Genomic DNA, 20921 nt, shown 5'->3' on the forward strand with positions numbered 1-20921 from the left:
TGCTCCTGGAGGCAACGGCATAAGACAATGGACAATATTCCTCTCCATCTGTCCTGTCTTCAATCTTTATTTTTTTCCCCTTCCAGCAGAACCCAGCCAGCTATCGGGCTGAAGGCCGTAGAATATAGTCTAAGAGTTAGGGGCAGGTAGAGGGAATAGCTCCCCATGATTTTATCTTATAAGGCTTGTGGAAAATATGTATTATTTTACTGAATTGTGGCAATAAGTTGTGGAGCTGATTGTTGTACCCTTTGTTTGCTTCCTAGAAACCACACACACCTATCTACATACCTACACACACACATACCTACACACCAACCTACTTCTTACATGTACACACATCCATACAGTCCTGCTCATACCTTTTGGAACCTTTTGGATAATAAAACCTTTGAACTTTGACTGGACAACCCCGTGATCTCACCAACACCCCCATTGGTCTCAAGCCAGCGCCTAGACATTTCTAGAAACCTCCTTTTCACCTATATTCTACAGAACTACATAATAACCACCTATATCTTGTCAAACTACTGGGCACACATTATTTCTATCACACAGAATAACCACCTTTATTCTAGCAAATGACTAGTCGCACCATTTTTCCTAACAAACTACAAACTAGCCACCTTTAATCTACCAAACGATACTAGTTCTAGCTTTAGTCTACCAAACTAAATACTAATAAATAGTGTGGTCAATATAGTGCAGTAAGTGTTGCAAGCGGTGTGTGAAAAGGAAGTTCTTGGTGACCTTCCTTTTCACAAACCACGGTGTCTGCACCAGGACCCGTTGCCAGAGCTCAGAGGGAAGTGATGAGAAGCTGTGAAACACTCATGGCGTATTGTGGGTTTAAGTATTTTGTGCCAAGTACAATTTTTCCGGAGGACATTTTCGTTTCATAACATTTTATTTGTACCAGTTTGTCATTTTTACATGCAAGATAATATTCTTTATAAGCCCCAGATAGGATGCATATCCCCAGTTACAACCTGATATAAATTTAAACCTGTCCGTTCATTCATAAAATATAGCACACAGTAACCCAATGTATTCATAGCTTTAAAAGTTGTATCCATATCACGTTCACTTTAAAGTAACCAACCATGGCAGTGTAAACGCTCCCTGATTCCTACAGAACCGGATTAGGGCCAACTTTAAAATCAGAACTCTGACTTTAATTTTCAGAATTCTGACTTCCTTCTCAGAATTCCGACTTTATACTCAGAACTCCACTCAAAAATCCACCTAGTCCTCCTTCGTAGATTCAATATTTGACAGAAAAATAAAAAAAATACAAAATCCCTGTAGTGTTCGCCCCTCATGTAATACTTAAAGTGGCCTCCAGGGGCGCACAGTCAGACCAGCGGGGGCGTTAACTGTACAGGGGGATGGGATCTGCTGCAGCACCTGGGTCCCTTCCTGTAACCACAGGAAGTGCATCATCCATCCTTAGGGGGGGGTCAGTAACGACTGTGCTCGTCTGTTGCCGTGACGATGACGTCCATCCAGATCCTCATGGCCTCCGGACTCAGCGCGACGAGGAAGAAGAGGCGCTCGTAGGTCTTCACGCAGAACGTGAGGCTTGGTTTGGAAGACTGACGATAAACACATTATATAATAGTACTAATACACATAGTACTAATACACACCCACACTAGTACGTCTTAATAATGATTCGATTATGTTTATTTTATAGAGCATATTTCATCAACTAAAACCATTGTGCTGGGACTGGGAAACTCATAATACACACATTATATGTTAATACTAGTACTCAGACTTATACTAGTACTTCTTCTTAATAATAATAATAATAATTATACAAATAATCATAATAATAATTAGTCTTCTACTCTTCTTGTATTGCTAGTAGATCAGGCAGACCCTTTGAGACTTACTACACAGTATACTAATATGTACTATTACTCGTACTGAAACTTATTCTAGTACCGTATAGTATAGCAGTGTATTAGTATAATAGTAGTATGCTTACCGAGCATGTACACAGGTGATCTTAGAGTATATTATATTAGTATATTAGTAGTAGTATTAGTGCTAGAGTTTTAGTACTAGAATAAGTAGAATAATTACCGAGCTTGTGCGCAGGTGGTCGTAGTAAACTTCCTCGATGGCCTGGAAGTAGATCACACCTTTCAACTTCCTCTCGTCGTAATCTGGGAAAAACACATAACATCACACACATTTAAACACACAGGCCGACAGACAGTCGACACACATAGACTTATTGCATCACTAGCCCACATATTCCGCAAAACATTTAACCACATTTATTTCATCGCAAGCACACACACAGAAAGACACACATACACACAAACACACATAGAAAACATCCACACATCGATAACATCACACATATATTGATGAAATCAAACTCGTATTGCATAAGACATAAAATATATGACATAACACACATCCTTAGTGCATCCCCTAGATTGATTGATTGATTGATTACCCTGACCTGTGTAACCTATGCCTACTGGCTAGACCACAATACTGTTAGACTAGCAAGTAGGCTAGTAGTCTAACCAGTAGGCTTGTAGTCTAACCGGTAGGCTAGTAGTCTGACCGGTAGGCTAGTAGTCTAACCGGTAGGCTAGTAGTCTAACCGGTAGGCTGGTGGTCAGACTGGTAGGCTGGTGGTCAGACCGGTAGGCTGGTGGTCAGACCGGTAGGCTAGTTGTCTGACCGGTAGGCTGGTGGTCAGACCGGTAGGCTGGTGGTCAGACCGGTTGGCTGGTGGTCAGACCGGTAGGCTGGTGGTCAGACCGGTAGAATGCCCTGTGCGTCTAGTGGTCTGACCTGTGTAGTAGGCTAGTCGCCGGTGGTCCATGTCGAAGAGGAACCACCTCCTCTTCCAGGTCTTGACGCGCCCCCCCCTCTTGGTGAGGAAGCCAGCGCACCGGCGACTGCTGATGCGTAGCCCGGGGCACCCCGACACGCCATGACCCAGCGACTCCACGTGCACGCGCAGGTCAAAGTTCACAGCCAGGAAGAGGGGAACATGGCTCTGTCGAAGTAAAAAAAAGAAAAGGAAACAGGAGAAGTTCAACTTCATCCGGGGGACCTTTCCTCGCTCCTGGTGGAGACAGGTCATTCGGGGGCTAGACGGTGAACACAATGACCCATTCACCGGCACCCACCTGATCTGAAGTGATCTGATTGGTGGGTATCTCCGAAGAGGCGGGGCTTGAGCTGGAGGGGGCAGGGCTCTGGGGGTGGGGTTTGTCTGGAAGATGAATAATGTCTGTTCTTGGAGAACTGTGCTCCTTCTGCCTCCTCCTCTCCGCCTGCTCCTCCTCCTCCTCTTCCTCCTCCTCTTCCTTGAACTCCTCAACCACCAACCGCCGCTGCACCTGCTGAAGGGCAGCAGTAAAGAAGTTATCAATAGCTCTTGGTCGGAGAGCAAATTGACCTTACACAAAATGGCATGCGTCTCTCTCACGTGTGTGTGTGTGTGTATTTGTGTGTGTGTGGGCGTGCGTGCGTGCGTGCGTGTGTGTGTGCGTGCGTGTAAGAGAGAGAGATAGTTTGTTACAGGGCAGGGTCTTTTCACTACAATGCATGAACTTTATCTGGAAATGTTATTAACAATTCATAATTAATCTGAAAAGGAAACAAACGTTTTTGAGTGATCAAGACCAAAGTGCACAAAAAGCATCATTCTAAAATGATTTTATTAGTAGGAATAGTTTTATAAAAATAGTAGTATATATATATATATATATATATATATATACACACAGACATACATAGTTAAGCATAGTATAGCACAAGACATAATCTTATAATCTTACGTAGTGTGCCTCACATCTAGCATAGCATATCCATCCCAGTGTTGTGTATGTAGCCTGGTATATCATATCAGTCATAGCGTATATCTCGCTGAGTGTAGCATGTCTAGCCCAGTGCAGCATACCTAAGCTAACGTTGCGTGCATAGCTTAGCCTGCCTAGCCTAGCGTGTGTTTTGGGGGACTCTGTGCTCCAGGCTCACCCTCTCTCTGAGCAGTCTCTCCCTCTCAGCCCTGGCAGCCTGCAGCCTCCTCTCCATCTCCAGCAGGTCGCCCAGCCCCGGGGACTGACTGCAGCAACAGGGGAACACAGGGTTTAGTTAGTAATGACAGGGTGATGAGGGGTATAACAGGGTATAGATGGGTATAACAAGGTATAACAGGGGATAGAAGGGTATAGAAGGGTATAACAAGGTATAACAGGGGATAGAAGGGTATAACAAGGTATAACAGGGGATAGAAGGGTATAACAAGGTATAACAGGGTATAGAGGGGTATAACAGGGTACAGAGGGGTATAACAGGGTACAGAGGGGTATAACAGGGTACAGAGGGGTATAACAGGGTATAGAGGGGTATAACAGGGTATAGAGGGGTATAACAGGGTACAGAGGGGTATAACAGGGTACAGAGGGGTATAACAGGGTACAGAGGGGTATAACAGGGTATAGAGGGGTATAGCAGGGTCCAGAGGGGTATAACAGGGTACAGAGGGGTATAACAGGGTATAGAGGGGTATAACAGGGTACAGAGGGGTATAGCAGGGTACAGAGGGGTATAGCAGGGTATAGAGGGGTATAGCAGGGTCCAGAGGGGTATAACAGGGTATAGAGGAGTATAACAGGGTATAGAGGGGTATACCAGGGTACAGAGGGGTATAACAGGGTCCAGAGGGGTATAACAGGGTACAGAGGGGTATAACAGGGTATGGTGTAACTGGGTTCAGCCGGGTAAACAGGGTATAGCAGGGTATAACAGGGTACAGAGTGGTGTAACAGGGTATTGAGGCTATAGAGGAGTATGGCAGTATTTAACAGGCCTTATGGCTGTGGTTTATTAATAACAAGTAAGGGAATAATCATGATAGTTGGATGGAGAAAACAATATATATATATATATATATATATATAGATAATATAGATACGTATATTTGAGGATAGGGATACCTGACCTTGCTATACGGCTACTGCTGTTAGCGTTTAGCACGCCGACACTTCGGCTGCTAAATGAGGACCTCTGAGAGACCCGATTGCCCTTGGTGAGTCTCAGAGATGAGGAGATGAAGCCGGGACTTTGGTCCGGACGAGAGCGAATAAACCCTGGGAGTGGGGGTGGGAGAGACAGAGTGAGGTCATAAAAACAGTGTTCTCCTCCTCAAACGTATTCATTTAAACTGAGGAAATAGGAAGGCATGTAGACATTTGAGATCCTCTGGCGCAGACTAAAGACGAAATTCAGCCATGCCCAAATATGGTAGTAGCCCTTCCAAAAAATGCTTTGAACCACTCCCAAATATGGTTTTAGCCAAACACACGGGACACATTAAAACAGCGTACAAAAGGACAACAGTCACCATGACAACTGTAACATTGTCATCCTTGAGGACCATTTAAGCACCTTGAGCTGAGAGAGGCCTCTCATTGTGATGTTTGTCATGGAGATGGTTGCCGTGGGGATGTCGCCTCCGTGGTAAACTGGAGAACTCCTGACAAGGTTCCTATGGTGGGGAACATAGTACACCTGTCAATCACATGCGGTTTCCATGACCACCCATTTATCTGCCAAGCACAAGCGGTTTCCAAGGCAATCCGTCAACTACCTTGGTTTGTTTGTTGTTGGCCACGGGCGACAGGGATATCATGCAGGGGGCGGAGCCAGTGATATTCGACCAATCAGCAAGCGGCTTCTTCTCTTTAAGCATCTGAAAATAATAAAGGAAAAAAACTAAATAAAATGTCCAATATTTATTCTGTTAAGAATTTACCTTCAGACGGACCAAAACACAAAGAGATAGATAGAAAGACAGACAGTATGATAGGCTGACAGACAGGCGGACCAACAGACAAACAGGCACCATCTGGGTTGTGTGAAGCAGGTCTCTCTTCTCTCTTCTCAGGGCGTTCAGTTCCCTCTCCTTCTCTCGCTCCACCTCCTTCAACTGCCTCTCCAGATGATGGACGTGCTCCTGATGGCAATACATTATATCATATTAATATGCATAATATATCCACTCATGCCATACCTTCATGTCCCAACTAGTAAACGGCCATTATGATCCAACACACATCTTGTGTATACATTAAGAGGCTTAACTAAATTCATCAAAATATATCCACATTGAGCCGTCCATGTGATGAACTCTGCAACCTCAGAAAGTTGAGCTGCAGGGGGCAAACTTGTCCACTAGGGGGCAGCTGACTGTAATGAGACTAACTCTGCCGCTCTGACTCTCCCTCTGTCCTTTTGTTGGCTGACTGGAGGTCAGGTGACTGTACAGCAGGTCATGTGATATGGGGTGTAATCCAAGTTCTTCTTAGGGAGGATATGGTAGGAGGGAGAGAGAGCAAGGAAAAGATTGAGATAGAGGAGGAAGGCATATACACACCTTGACTGGACTGGACCGCGCGTGCACGGGCACGCGCGTGCGCGTGCGTGTGTGTGTGTCACTACATTAAGGGTCATGCGCATAGGAACCTTTAATGACTTGACCTGTCTCTAGTCACTGTCTAACCCCTTCCTGATCCTTAATGACCTGTCTCTATTCACTGGTTAACCCCTACCTGCTCTCTAATGACCCGTCTCTGTAACTACTGTCCAGGCCCTACCTGTCTCTCCAACCCTAATGGCCGTGTACACCGGGTGTGACGGTACCTGTCCATAGCTAATCGCCTGCTGCTGCTGGACGGACAGATCTCCTCCCGCGTCCTCCACCTCCTCATCTGCCCCCTCTTCCTCCACTTCCTCCTCCTCCTCCTCCAACCTGCTCTCGCTCTCCAGGATGCTGAACTCCCAGTCCTCGAACGCCCGAACCGCCGCCTCCATCGCCTCCTTCTCCTGCAGAGTCAAAGGTCGGAATGAATATCTGACGTGGAGCGGTGTGTTTGTGTCAGGTACATTTTATTTTACTTTTTGGTTCTAGTTGGTGTGTGTGCATGTGTGTGTACGGTGTGTGTACCAGTCAGACCTGTTGTGTGAGAGTTGTAACTGTAGTTTAGAGAGAAGTCAATAGAGACGTCTGAACCTGCACGTCTACATGCCCTACAGAGTGACGGCAGCTGATCTGATAGGCCGATCGGTGTTGGGGTTCTGATCTGATTGGGCAATCGCTGATAAATGGTACTATTCATCCCTGAGGGAAATTCTGTCGTAACAGCAGCAGACATTATGCAATAATGAGACGCAGGAGAAGCTACAATGGCCTGTACTGGCCTGTTAGGTTACGGTTGGTACTTCCAATATGATGTCATCTTCTACCACATCAGCGAGTAGCAAAGTGTCCATTGATGAGGCTCCTTGATAGATTTATAATTTATCTAAAACTATAAGTAATAGCAATTAGGATTGAAAATGGTTCTTCGTTGAGGTAGCGTTTATTTGCTAACATGAGCTGCTTTGCATGGTTATACAAATAAACAATGTGTCCTCTCCACAGCAGTTTGTCTGTTCTAGGCTACTGTACTCCATGGAAATGGAGCACCTCCTTGTGTAGATATAAGGGGCCTATTCCAAGGAAACGAAAAGCACAACAATTCTTATTTTCCTTGGATTATTTACACATTTTAACATGCTCTATTTATTGACTTTATATAACTATACAAATATTGTATTCCATTTCTGCCCCTTTAAGGGGTTAAGGTCAACAAGGTCAACAAAGCCAGTGAGAGGTCTGATGTGATTGGTGGAAAGGTGTTAAGGGGCCCGTTCTGATTGGTCCATGGAGCCCACCTGCTGCAGAGTGAGCCGTTCCTTCTGACTCTCAGGCTGACCCGAAACCACCTCCTCCTTCTCCTCCCACCTCCTCCTCAGCTCCTCCACTCGCCTCCTCTCCTCCTCCAAACGATCTCGCTCCTGGTTAGAGGGAGACGGTTAGTGAGCCTCTCTCTGTTTCCAACGTAGACAACAACAGTATACTGCTGCGCTCAGAGTAGGCAAGGCCCCGCTTACCTCTCTGGTTGGCATGTTTAGCCCTAACCCTCTCACTTAGTGATTCAACAAATCGTACCTTGTGTCTACTAGAGGTGGTAGTCCTACCTTGAGTCTACTATAGGTGGTAGTCCTACCTTGAGTCTACAATAGGTGGTAGTCCTACCTAGAGCCTAGAGGTGGTAGTCCTACCCTCTGTCTACTAGAGGTGGTAGTTCTACCTTGAGTCTACTAGAGGTGGTAGTCCTACCTTGAGTCTACTATAGGTGGTAGTCCTACCTAGATCCTAGAGGTGGTAGTCCTACCTATAGCCTAGAGGTGGTAGTCCTACCCTAGATCCTAGAGGTGATAGTCCTACCCTCTGTCTACTAGAGGTGGTAGTCCTACCTTGAGTCTAGTAGAGGTGGTAGTCCTACCTAGAGCCTAGAGGTGGTAGTCCTACCTAGAGTCTAGTAGAGGTGGTAGTCCTACCTAGAGCCTAGAGGTGGTAGTCCTACCTAGAGCCTAGAGGTGGTAGTCCTACCTTGAGTCTACCAGAGGTGGTAGTCCTACCCTCTGTCTACTAGAGGTGGTAGTCCTACCTAAAGCCTAGAGGTGGTAGTCCTACCGTGGGTCTGGGGGGGACCGAGGGCTTCTTGTGCTGCTCCTCCAGGGTCTTTCGCTGTCTCTCCAGCTGCTGTCTTTCGGTCTGTAGCTCGCCCGTCAGCAAGGCAATCTCCAGCTGAAGCTGATTGGCCCACAGGCCACAGTGAGGGGAGTCATGATTGGTGGAGAGAGCAAGGGAAGGTGAGTCATGATTGGTGAAGAGGTGACTCACAGGGAACACAGCAAGCACAACATGGTTAGGGAATGAGAGGGAGTCGAAAATGCTTTGTCTTGTGTTTATGCTGCATTCAGTGTTTCCCTTCCCACCGGTCCCTGTAGCTGCTAGGCCTTAATATGGTCCAGTCTGTGGACCTGTCTCTAGTCCAGTCAAACACCAGGCTCTGTTTCTGGTTCATTCTGAAACCAGGACCTGTATCTGGTTTAGTGTCAAATCATCTCCTGTATCTTTTCCAATCTGTAAACCGGAATGTAGTTCTGTCTAAAACCAGGACCTGTGTCTGGTTCATTCCGAAACCAAGACCAATATCTCAAATGTTCATAAGCAGTATATTGATCAGGAAATGGGTTGCTGATTGGACCAACCTGGATCCTAAGCTCCTCCTTCCGTTGGTCGATATCTGTGATTCGCTGCTGGATCAGGGAGGGGGAAGGGAAGACCCTGACGGAGCCCGCCCCTGTCAGTTTAGTACGGACCTAGAGAGGAGAAGGATCCTAGGTCACTTTGAAACAGAACTAATGCTAGCATGCCCCAGAGAGATACAGAGCTAATGCTAGCCCGCCCCAGAGAGATACAGAGCTAATGCTAGCCCGCCCCAGAGAGATACAGAGCTAATGCTAGCACGCCCCAGAGAGATACAGAGCTAATGCTAGCACGCCCCAGAGAGATAAAGAGCTAATGCTAGCACATCCCATAGAGATACAGAGCTAATGATAGCATGTCCCAAATTCTTTCTAAATGCTTGCCCAACTAGAGACTGAAGACATTCTCTCAAGTTTCGATGCTTAAACTGGATTGGAATAATAACTTACTGACTTGACTTGCAGAACCAAATAAATAATACTATAAATACTATTTTTTGGATTTGTGCAGAGATTTGATGTAACAGAGAAAAATTAATGTAAAATTGCTCGGGACAGTCATTTTCCATGTTTTAAAAATATCTTAACAAAGGGATTTGCCATCTTTCCAGTTGGTTTTACCACGGAGGACAATGGGGGGAAAGTATAATTTCCAGTAAAGTTCCCTGAGAAATATGTGTAAAACACAAAAATGTCAAAGACTTCAACGTTTTCACCACAATTTAAACAATAATAATGTCATGCTTGTTTGCAGCACTTACATATACATTTCCCATGTTTTGACGATCATATAACATGACATAATCATAACATAACCATCCATTAACCATAACACAAAATAACATAAATTATTATCACACACTCAGCATACCTCACTCTCAGTGCTACTGCTCTCTGTGTCTGACTCCGCCCCTGAGGAGGCGGGGCTTTGTCCTCCCGCCAATCGTGTGATCCAGGGCGGCCGCGGCCCTTGTTCCCATTGGCTCCTGGTTTCGTCCAAGTTGTTTCGGGGCATTTCTGTGGAGCAGGAAGGGAGAGCTGATAAATGCTAACCAGCGCTATGCTAATCTAATCTAATCTGCTGCACGCCTCCCAGCATATGACAGTCATGTGGTGGAGAGAGAGAGAGAGAGAGAGGGGGAGGAGAGAGAAGAGGGACACAGAAAGGAGAGAAATACAGAGAGAGGTAGAGATGTATAAAGAGCGGGAGGGGGACAAAGCGAGAGAGAATGTTCTGCATTGAACAATACAAACAACAGACAGGCACATTATGTGTTGTCCATCTTATTCTCATTTGTACGTGCTTTGGCAATCATAAATGTATGCGGATGTGAGAATTGTGGATGCAGGCAGAGAGAGAGGCAGAGAGAGAGAAAGAGAGGCAAAGAGAGAGAGAGAGAGAGAGAGAGAGAGAGAGAGAGAGAGAGAGAGAGAGAGAGAGAGAGAGAGAGAGAGAGAGAGAGAGAGAGAGAGAGAGAGAGAGAGAGAGAGAACTATAGAGCTATAGAAAGCAGTATAGCAGCAACCGACCACGTCACCTTCATCTACAACCTGTTTCTGTGATTGTGTCACCAAAGATAGAGTGGTCGGGGTAAACATTACAACCAATCAGAGAGATAACTGGGGCCTTATCTACAGCAGCAGTATACAGTGGCTGTTTACGATGAAAACACACGAGAGCTGAGGCTGTCAACATTGTTCCTTGCATGCCACACACACACACACACACACACACACACACACACACACACACACACACACACACACACACACACACACACACACACACACACACACACACACACACACACACACACACACACACAGCTGTGACTGTGGCCATGCACAGCATTCTCCGCGTTCAGTACAGATTAGTTAAAAAACCTTTGAACTGGTATTATCAGGTTTATAATGTTGACATAATATGAGGTCAAAATAATGACCTTAAACACATAAGAAATGTGTGACATAACAATTTACACAACGTGTCTATCGTGTAAGTTGGGTGTGTGTGGTAAAACACATGTAAAACCGCTCATAAGGTTATGAAATTTGAGTGTCAAATAAATAACGTGAATAACATGGAAATTATTGCTAGTCGTTTCTGCAAAGTTATGGTTCACATTATGGGAAGCTTTAAGAATAAGAGAGAGATAAGGTAGTCAGAAAAAGCTAAAAATGAATTGAATGATCCTAAAATATTACATTCATCAAGTATCCCATGAAGTTGCCTTGACTATCGCCTGCCATTTCCAACAGGGTGCAACCTACAATGTTGAAAGATACATTTATATTCAGCACCAATAATGATTAATATCTACGACACAACAGAATGCTCAGAGTGTTCACAGTGCACTGTGGTAGTTTGGTCTCACAGACACACCGTAGCTGTCTTCACTGCCCTGAAACCCAAACGTGGTTAATCCAATAAACAAACAACAAATCAGGACACAGGTCATGTGGCCTGGAGCCGCCAATGGGCTGGCTGAACAGAGATAGATGGGGTGTTATACAGGAAATACAGGTGAGACAGGGTGATAAGCACACCTGGGGAGGCATGGGCGTGGGCCAGGTTAGGTTAATATTAGAAAACTGCAGCATCCAAGATCCCAGTTGATTGTATTTCAAAAAATAATATTCATGTGTCATGTGGTGATTCGTTTGAGAGGGGGAATAAGTAACCATCCCTATAATGCATTCAGTAAGAGTGTGTGTGTGTGTGTGTGTGTGTGTGTGTGTGTGTGTGTGTGTGTGTGTGTGTGTGTGTGTGTGTGTGTGTGTGTGTGTGTGTGTGTGTGTGTGTGTGCGTGTGTGTGTGTGTGTGGGTTGGGGGGGATCTATTACACCCCCCCCCCCCCCCCCCAGACGAACTGGAATGTTCTCAGAATATGTTATTCTATTTTTCTTATATAGGAAGTTAATTGAATATTTCTGGGAGCCCAGTTGCCCCCGGACAGAGCGATCCGTCGGGACCTGGGAGTTTTCGGGGCAGGTCATGGGAACCGGTGTTCCGGTAATTCCTGTCTGGGACGGAGGATCAGACGGAGATGTGTACCTGGGACCAAAACAACAAGTGCTCCCATGGGAGCCCCCTCCCATCTCCCATCTCCTCTCCGTCGGATTAACAAACCGTAATCAAGAAGGACTGGTTGCAAACAAGACCTAAAACAAGACTTTGTAAACGGAACGGGAGGTTGTGGCCCCTGGGAGCCGGTGGCTCCACCGCTATGACCTGGGATAAGAATATCAATACATGTGGGCTAAAGGGGAGCGAACCCCTACCCTATGACTCACGAGAGGGTATATTTAATCATGGAACCAAAATAATAAACTCGAACTAGTATACCACGAATCGAAACTGGTGGGCGGTTCCACTGACTGATTTAACTCAATGCTAGTGAAAAACAACAAATAAAGTAAGTGATAGAATGACTTCATTGACTTATGATAAAATGACCCCAGTCCAAATAACCAATGTTTCCAATGTCAGACACAAAGTCTTACCTGGGAACGATGAAGTTCCTGAAAATCGGCGCTCGACCAGATCCCAAGTAAAACAGCGAGCTCCTTTTTCACTTTGGGAAGCCTTTTCTCGTGTCCTTCTGTACGCCGCTTTCAGTATATACCGGGGGCGGTCTTCATGTCGTCCCGGTCTGATTCGGTCTCCACTACCGTCGGGGGAAAGTACCGGACCTCCGCAGGTGGCGGGGGCGTCTGTTCCCGGGACGGGACGGCCCGGAGAGGCGGGTACTAAAGGTTTTTGGTGAGAGGGAAAGACTCCGGGCTGCTTGCTTTGTGTTTACCCCCGAGCTGACGGGACAATCACTCACACTCTCGATTTCTATTTTCGGGGACGTGAGTGACTTTCTCGTCATTGTTACTCTGTCGCAACGGACGTCACGGTGCGCTGACACCACGATCACAGGTTCAGACCGAGGTCGGGATCGCTTTACTGAGTTCGATACCCCTTCGGACACCGCGCATCTAACACGCAACCATACGCTCGAACGCTTTCAGAGGAGGGCAAGGGGCCCTGCCGCTTCATATGAGGCCATGCCATGCCTGTGGTTTCCTGCTGTCAGGCAGGCTAAAGGCATATATTATGAAGCTGATTCATCCATTTCCAGCTTGAGACAACAACTCGCAACTGCTGTTCCGGTTTCACGACGCTTGCTGGCGACGCCCCCTTCGCCAGAGCAGAATGCTGTCCGTCAGCGCAGCGCAGGTGAGGTTGCGCAATTGGCCTACCTGTTGACGGCCCACGAGATGATGACAGCTAGGCTGACGCGACGCCAGATGAACCCTCCAATAAACTCCCTTCCGACTTCATGTTTCGCATAGTGCACACATGAGGACTCACTCATCCCGTGGTGATTGATGTGTGAAAACATTCGAGGAGTCGAGTATGACAGTTTAATAACAGTGACAGGAGCCAACTCTTTGTCTGGAGAAACCGGTCTTCCACCACGACGAGTCTGGGGAGGGGGGCATAATAAAGGTATCCATTCTGTAGTGTTCCAAGTGTTTAGGTGCCCATAGTGTTGAAGCAGTATTCAGGGGCCAATACTGTAGTGTTCAAGTGTTCAGGTGCCCATACTGTAATGTTTAATATTCAGGGAGCACATTATGGCTGTGATGGAAACTTGCCTCTTGGTAACTCTGATGGCAAATAAATGTCATTCATGTGCTATGCAAAACAGCCTAGCTAGTGTGTGTGTGGGGGGGGGGGGGTGTGTGCAGACTAAAGGAGTCACTTGTATTCCTGAATAGCAACATGAAGAGAGAACATCCGGCTTGAAACAATCCTCTCCACGACTTCCATTGCAATAATGCACACGCACAGACAGATTTAGTTTAATTATTTGATTGTGGTATTTATTTACACATAATTTCTACACGCGAATATTGTTATTGTAATGTCATGATTTCCTCTTTCCCGCAAAGGTTACACATTTTATAACATGGAATTATGAGAAGACGTTTCACAATCATTAACGCACATGTTCATTAATATCAAAGTCACACTCAAATAAAAAGCAACTGCTGCTGGAGATGCGGTCAGACGTCATGGAGCCCACAAACCAGATTAGCGGGAACTGCTATGTCTATGGAGAGGAAGGGGGAGACACCCAATTATGGACATGCTCATTTGTGTGTGACACCCACTCACCCACCCACCCACACAATACAGATATTTGCAGAGTTTCATCCGTACAAATATATATTTAAAACTTGTCTAATTGGATTTAATTTTCATTTGTGTTTTTCATTTCATTTGCTCCATTTTATATTCACACACACACACACACACACACACACACACACACACACACACACACACACACACACACACACACACACACACACACACACACACACACACACACACACACACACTTTTGTTTCACCTGTTTACTCTACTACTTATAATTATGTATTTAGCACTTTATTACTGTCCCAGCAGTCAAAGGAGCAGCGAAACTAAGCATTTCACTCCAAGTTGTACATGTGTATGCAACAAAAACTTGATTCGATGAACAAGCCTCTTGCGCATGCAGTTGTAACATCGTCATAAGGCCCTGGAGAGACGTGTTCATTCTCAGGATCAACAGTTTTTATTCTATAGGAACAATGTAATCCTTAGGTATGGATCTTAAGAGGGAGGTAGGTATGGGACAGGGTACCTATCTTTGCCGGCTTCTGCAGGTTCAGATTGTTCATGATGTCTATGAACTCCTCCAGATTCTTGGTGAGGCGAGGGTTAAACCTCCGCTCCTCGCCCACTGTCGACACCGTCTGACCTAGGGGGGGGGGGGGGGGGGGGGGGGGGGAGACACAGAGCTGTGACCGACTGGAAGCCAACTGTTGCCCTGGTCACAGGTCGTGTCCCAATTGACCCACTTGTGACCTTGAGCGTGCACTACTTAAAACCCACAATGCACCATCAATTAAATGATCAACTCAATATATCCCATAATGCATAGCCCTTTCCATTTCATTCGATTCACACGATATAGATGGTACATGTTATTCATGCTAATGAGCTGTCAAAGGACGACATGTAACACGTTACAGTAATTAGTGTCCGGATTCCCCCTGTACTTGTTCCCTAATATTATAGAGTTAAGGGAATCTGAAAAGAAGTGAAACAATTCAAACGCAGCCCCAGTGAGAATACAGAGTATTACCTCAAATTACAACTTAAAGCACATCTTTTAACTACCACACAATACAATGTAATGTTTAACCATCCCCCCCGGTCCATCCGTTGGCTTGTATGCTTTAGAGCAGGGGTCGGCAACCCCAGGCACGCGTACCACCACTGGCCCGGGGCCCCATAATCATTGGCACACTTGCACTTTATCCTGTTTTGGCCATTTCCTCTCAGTGCAAATAAGTTTAAATTAGTTACAGAAAGCAGTGTTCTGAAATGGGATCAATTCATAGTTTTCAAACCTATGTTGTGAGTAATAGAGAAGAAAATATAAAAAAAAAACTGTTGCAAGTGGTCTGTATGCATCGCATTCACATGGTTTTGCAAAGCTGTACATGTCTTAAAGATATTGATGTGGAGGGTTCCAACATTCTCATATATTCTTTTTTTACATTTCTAACAGTGTAATTATTTTTTTGAATGAGTTTCTGAAAATTGTGTTTTAAGATCGGACATATGTAATAAAATTTGTAAGCCCATGTTGCAGACATAACAATCAAAAAAACATTTAAAATGTTGATGCATGATTGTGGACTATATGGAAATAGTACCATTCCAGGTCTTCTGGTTTAGTCGCTGTGTCATAATTCAGCTTAATTTTACTATATTGTTGCTTAAGGCACACTCATTAACGAGAAAATGTCAAACTGGCACTGCATGTTGAAAAGGTTGCGGACCCCTGCTTTAGAGGTTCTGTGACTTTTTTGATGTTTGATAGTTTGGTTTTCATTGCAAGGCTTTCAGGCTAAATAAGAGCTAGAAAAGAGTGGGAGATGTAGAAAAGAGCTCTACATCTCCCACTTTATCTCAGAGGACATCAAGTTAAACATCTAGCAAGTCAATATATCACGATAAAAAAAGAAAAACAGGAGGATTTTGCAGATGAACCTTTGTAGTCGTGCGCTGGGTAGACAAGACACTGGTCCGGCAGCGTGAAGATCTTCTTGTGCACGGAGTCGTAGAGACGCTTGGCACAGCCTGAGCACAAGGAAAAGTTTAGAGCAGCTGTCACGTTAAAATTGTACCGGGGGCGAAAATTGTACCGGCCTACGTCATCGTTTGTTTACATCTTTGTTTATCTATTTTTGTGCCCCTATGTAAAGCGCTTTGAGTACGTGAAAAGCGCTATATAAATTGAATCTATTATTATTATTATTATTACATCCTGACAACCTGACAACCTGCCCTGCAACAGACGACGCGATGCAGAAAACATGTTTCCAAACGACGAAATAACATAATACAGATAGCGGATCGCTATCTGAATTATGATAGATAGCGATAACACTTGTTTTTACTTTATATTTGTATTGTATTTAATTGTTTAATCGAAACAATAAAGAAAATTGCCCGCGAAACGGGCGATCGCGTCAAATGACGCGTCAAATCACGTTGGAAGGTTCTTGAACATTCTAGACTATGAAACCTGCTTAAAACACTCAGTTTACTAGCTAAATTCGATTAAACAATTCAATACAATACAAATATAAAGTAAAAACAAGTGTTTTCTAGCGATCCGTTATCTGTATTATGTTTCAAGAACCCTCCTACGTCATTTGACGCGATCGCCCGTTTCGCGGGCAAAACATTGTCATTTGACGCCATCGCCCGTTTCGCGGGCATTTTTTTTTACTGTTTCGATTAAACAATTAAATACAATACAAATATAAAGTAAAAACAAGTGTTATCGCTATCTATCATAATACAGATAGCGATCCGCTATCTGTATTATGTTATTTCGTCGTTTGGAAACATGTTTTCTGCATCGCGTCGTCTGTTGCAGGGCAGGTTGTCAGGATGTAAACAAACGATGACGTAGGCCGGTACAATTTTCGCCCCCGGTACAATTTTAACGTGACACAGCCACGCCAGCTGACAACACACCAGACATGACACCACACTGCCCCCCTGTGGACACTCTGTGACATTACAACAACAGCATTTACCAGCGACATACATACATCATACATCCATACCACGGCCTATTTGGTATGTGACTTATTGAAACGTAGAGGTTTATAATCAATCCACACAGAGCCTGGGTAAACAAGCAGTTTTGTCCGATTCCACCGTTGTATTTATTTTAGGACAAAAAGTAGTAACAGTATGCCTTGGCAGTACAAAGGTGGACAGACAGAGGATAGCACAAAAGATCCTCGATGCGATTAACAATAGCAGCATAGGGCGTACCCTGCTGGAAGTCTGTCCGTCCACAGCCTCGGATGAGCAGGGCGTCTCCGGTGAAAGCCAAGCTCTGGTCACCCAGCACCAGGGTGACACAACCGTCCGTGTGGCCTGGCGTCTCCCGAACCGTCAACACCTGCACGGACCAATGGAGATTCACACGACTCCTCTGAGAAAGTCGACATCCACCCAAATAACGCACAGCGCCTGCAGGTACCAACGGAGAATATGATAGGATACATTTATTGTTTTTTTGTTCCTCTTGGGGGAGATCCATCTGAAGCATTTGAGTGAACTCAAGAAGCTGTGGCCGCCACTGGGCGACCCCCGGGTACTAACTCCATGTCTACGGCCAGCTTCCGACGGTGGCAGGAGGTTAATGCAATTAACCTCCTGCCACCTAATGCAAATCGTTCAATGTGGGAGGAAACCCAGGTGAACACATGAGAGAATCAGAATCAGAACTCGAAGTGCGTTTGTACTATGAATTATAAAAGCTGTGACAGGCTACAAGGAACAAAGAAACCAAACGTCCCTGCTGGGTTTTTAGAAAAGCTGGGGCCACAGTGCCCTCCCAGTCCCACCACCCCTCAGATAAACTAAACCAACCTCAGTACTTAAGCATTGAATGTGTGAACTGAGCAGACTTCTAGCGGTGTCGGAGCGTGTCGGCGGCGGCTCCGGTTCCTCACGTGTCGGCCGAAGGGGATGGTGTCTCCCTCCGACAGCAGGAGGTCAGCGGACGCCCCGCTGAGCCTCGAGATGGCGCTCTGGAGCCCCGTCACGCGGCGCTTCAGCTGCCCACTGCCCGTGATGTGGTCTGCGTGGCAGTGGGTGTTCACTGTGGAGAGCGCACACATTCACACGTACACACATTAACTCACTCAACCATGATGATGCCCTACTTGGCCATCTTTAGGGTTAGCCTCACCTGCCATCTTTAGCGTTAGCCCTTCTGTCCACATTTGTGTTAGCAATACATGCCGTCGTTAGAACCACCTCCCATCGTTAGAATACCTAACATTTTCAGTGTTACCCCCAAAGTTAGCTTGAGGGCTAGCCCTAAATGCCAACGTTAGCCTGACCCACTATCTTAAGCGGTAACCCTACCTGCCATCTTAAGCGTTAGCCCCAGCTGGTTGACTAGCATCAGGTCGCGCTCCACCGTCTCCAAGACGGGGTCAATGATTACGGCCTCTGCACTTTCAGAGTCCGCCAGTAGGTAAGTGTAGGTACTGCTGCTGGACTCGTAGAGCTACACGCACACGCACACGCACACACACACACACACACACACACACACACACACACACACACACACACACACACACACACACACACACACACACACACACACACACACACACACACACACACACACACACACACACACACTGTTCATTTAAGGCATGGGTGAAATGTTGTGCTAGCTGATTTGAGGGTGACTCCATGTTATGTCAATTGTCTCGTACTCAAATGTGTGTGCATGTGTGCATCAAGATGAAGTTGTTGGTTTCTAGTTCAGCGTCAACTGAAGCAAACCATTTATTGGTGCAAACAGACTACTCTCAGGTAGACAGGGGCAGAGAGTATCCAGATGGCAGGCACGGTCATCCATGCGCCACGCCCATGAAGGCAACCAGGGAAAAATCCTTTGCGCCTTGAGAATAGGGACGTGGAAGAAAACACCCACACCCAGGAAACGAAGCATGAGGCATGCTCATCGTATAGTGGAAGCGCCGCCGGACAGTCGCAGCAGAGAGGCCGTGACTTCCTTACATTTCTTCATCGTAGATGGTTGAAGTAGTAGTTTGGAGAGCCAAAATACTTAGTTTGACATTGGTTTGAGCCGAGGTTTGTTGTTTTTCCTCTACCGACAATAGCAGAAAATATTTTAAACAATGTAAATTATATTAAAGAATTATTTGTGCATCTTAAGACCTTATATTCATGTTTTTTTTATTAAAGTACTTATAGTAGGACGCCTGAAATTGACCTCTCACCTTCATGAGTTCTACGGTGAATGAGCCATGTTTAGTGGCTGACTTTGTTGTTCTGTCCGCAACATCTCACACCATAACCTCTGCTGGAACAAAACAATTCTAACAGAATCTGGATGCAGAATCAGATTTTGTTCCCGATACTCCAGAAAATTAAGAGGATTCTAAAGGGTTTATCCTACAGTAAAAGCCTAAATCAACTACCGCAATCTAGGCTAATAACAACTTGTTTTGCCACGTTCGCATGAGAAACACTGTGGCAGTTACAAACCCAACATTGTTCCCCATAATGTCAAAACCCACACTTCCACACCATCACAAAATAGTATTACACAGTTGTTTTGCTCCAGAAAGGGCGGCGGTCACGGTCGTGTGATTGATGTGCACGCCCTGTTCCTAAAGATTGGTGAATTGATCAATAAAGCCAGATATTGTTTTATAACGGCTGAAGTTTTATCTTACGTTTAACGCCTTCAGACGATCCGTTTCCTCCAAAAATAAACCATCAACCAACATTGATCAATACGAAAAACTATTGGGTAGCTTTGAAATTAAGTACAAATTGAACTCATCTACTAACCCTAAACAATGAAATCGGTTTAAACGGTTTTACAAATGACACATTGTGGAACGCACAGGTTAAAGTATAGTCGACAAAATATATTTATTTAGTCTAACCACCTCACCTGTCTGAAGACGAGTCCTTCTCTCAGCGCCATCCTTGAGCATAGTGTTCTGCAGCTGACCGTACCGGGGAGGGATCCGCGGTATTCCCCGGGTCGAGGGAGCCCTCTACGGTTAAGAGCACAAGTGGAGACCCAGGCTGACGCTCGCTGGCGGAGCAGGAAGGCCAGTACCTGTCCGGCAGGTTTTACGCTCCGCATAACAGAACTCATTGATAATTATATTAAAATCAAATATATACGCAGCTCTTTAACTTTACTCTAAAGACGGTACTGGCCTGGATTAGTATATTCCCGTGGTAACAACCAGTGAGTCAACACGACCGTACCGAGCCTAGCTTTATAACATAAGAGGCATATTGTCTATGTCTAATGATTAACTACGTGCATCAAATTGATCGTTCATACATGTATAGAGGCAGTGGGGACCGAAGACGATAGCTTTCCCAGCCTTGAATGAACTCCGGAAGAAACCTTATGAGACGTGTTGTCGTCACGGGTAATTCATTGTCCAAAACAAATATGATCGGTCGTCGGTACTTCTGGTTTACGGCCTAGGCTAAAGTTTAGAAGTTTGAAAGCTCCAATGTGATGCAGATATAAAAAAGTACAAAACAGCTTGCTGTTGTAATCCAATGTGTACGTGACTGCAAGCATGCGTCTAGGGTTTGTTTGAGTTGGCCCCTCCTCATTTGTATTCGT

General features: G+C 45.4%; 2 protein-coding genes across 7 annotated transcripts; both read right to left on the bottom strand.

Moving 5' to 3' along the window:
* Nucleotides 1–80: 80 nt before the first annotated feature.
* LOC130384781 (pleckstrin homology-like domain family B member 3) lies at nt 81–13439 on the bottom strand. 3 transcript variants are annotated; one of them, XM_056593122.1, is made up of 15 exons: nt 12643–13439; nt 10010–10155; nt 9142–9252; nt 8561–8680; nt 7756–7878; nt 6700–6864; nt 5885–5995; nt 5630–5731; nt 5428–5527; nt 4982–5129; nt 4015–4102; nt 3162–3377; nt 2821–3028; nt 2092–2174; nt 81–1595 (listed from the first exon to the last, which is right to left on the bottom strand). In XM_056593122.1, the coding sequence occupies exons 2-15, from the start codon at nt 10151–10153 to the stop codon at nt 1461–1463; spliced, it is 1854 nt and encodes a 617-aa protein (XP_056449097.1). In that variant the 5' UTR covers nt 10154–10155; nt 12643–13439; the 3' UTR covers nt 81–1460. The 3 variants fall into 3 exon arrangements, with proteins under 3 accessions (XP_056449097.1, XP_056449096.1, XP_056449095.1); XM_056593121.1 differs by having other exon boundaries at nt 3162–3374; nt 6682–6864; XM_056593120.1 differs by having other exon boundaries at nt 6682–6864; nt 12643–13437.
* A 538-nt stretch (nt 13440–13977) lies between these two features.
* On the bottom strand, nt 13978–20903 carry ethe1 (ETHE1 persulfide dioxygenase). Of its 4 annotated transcripts, XM_056593127.1 has the most exons (8): nt 20628–20900; nt 20223–20328; nt 18647–18791; nt 18229–18377; nt 17543–17672; nt 16241–16330; nt 14823–14939; nt 13980–14243 (listed from the first exon to the last, which is right to left on the bottom strand). In XM_056593127.1, exons 2-8 carry the CDS (start codon nt 20253–20255, stop codon nt 14197–14199), a joined length of 711 nt encoding a protein of 236 aa, XP_056449102.1. In that variant the 5' UTR covers nt 20256–20328; nt 20628–20900; the 3' UTR covers nt 13980–14196. The 4 variants fall into 4 exon arrangements, with proteins under 4 accessions (XP_056449104.1, XP_056449103.1, XP_056449102.1 ...); XM_056593129.1 differs by lacking the exon at nt 18647–18791 and having other exon boundaries at nt 13978–14243; nt 20628–20903; XM_056593125.1 differs by having other exon boundaries at nt 20223–20900.
* Between the last annotated feature and the right edge of the window lie 18 nt (nt 20904–20921).

The sequence above is a fragment of the Gadus chalcogrammus genome, chromosome 6, assembly GCF_026213295.1.
Source record: "Gadus chalcogrammus isolate NIFS_2021 chromosome 6, NIFS_Gcha_1.0, whole genome shotgun sequence".
Classification (NCBI taxonomy): Eukaryota; Metazoa; Chordata; class Actinopteri; order Gadiformes; family Gadidae; genus Gadus; species Gadus chalcogrammus.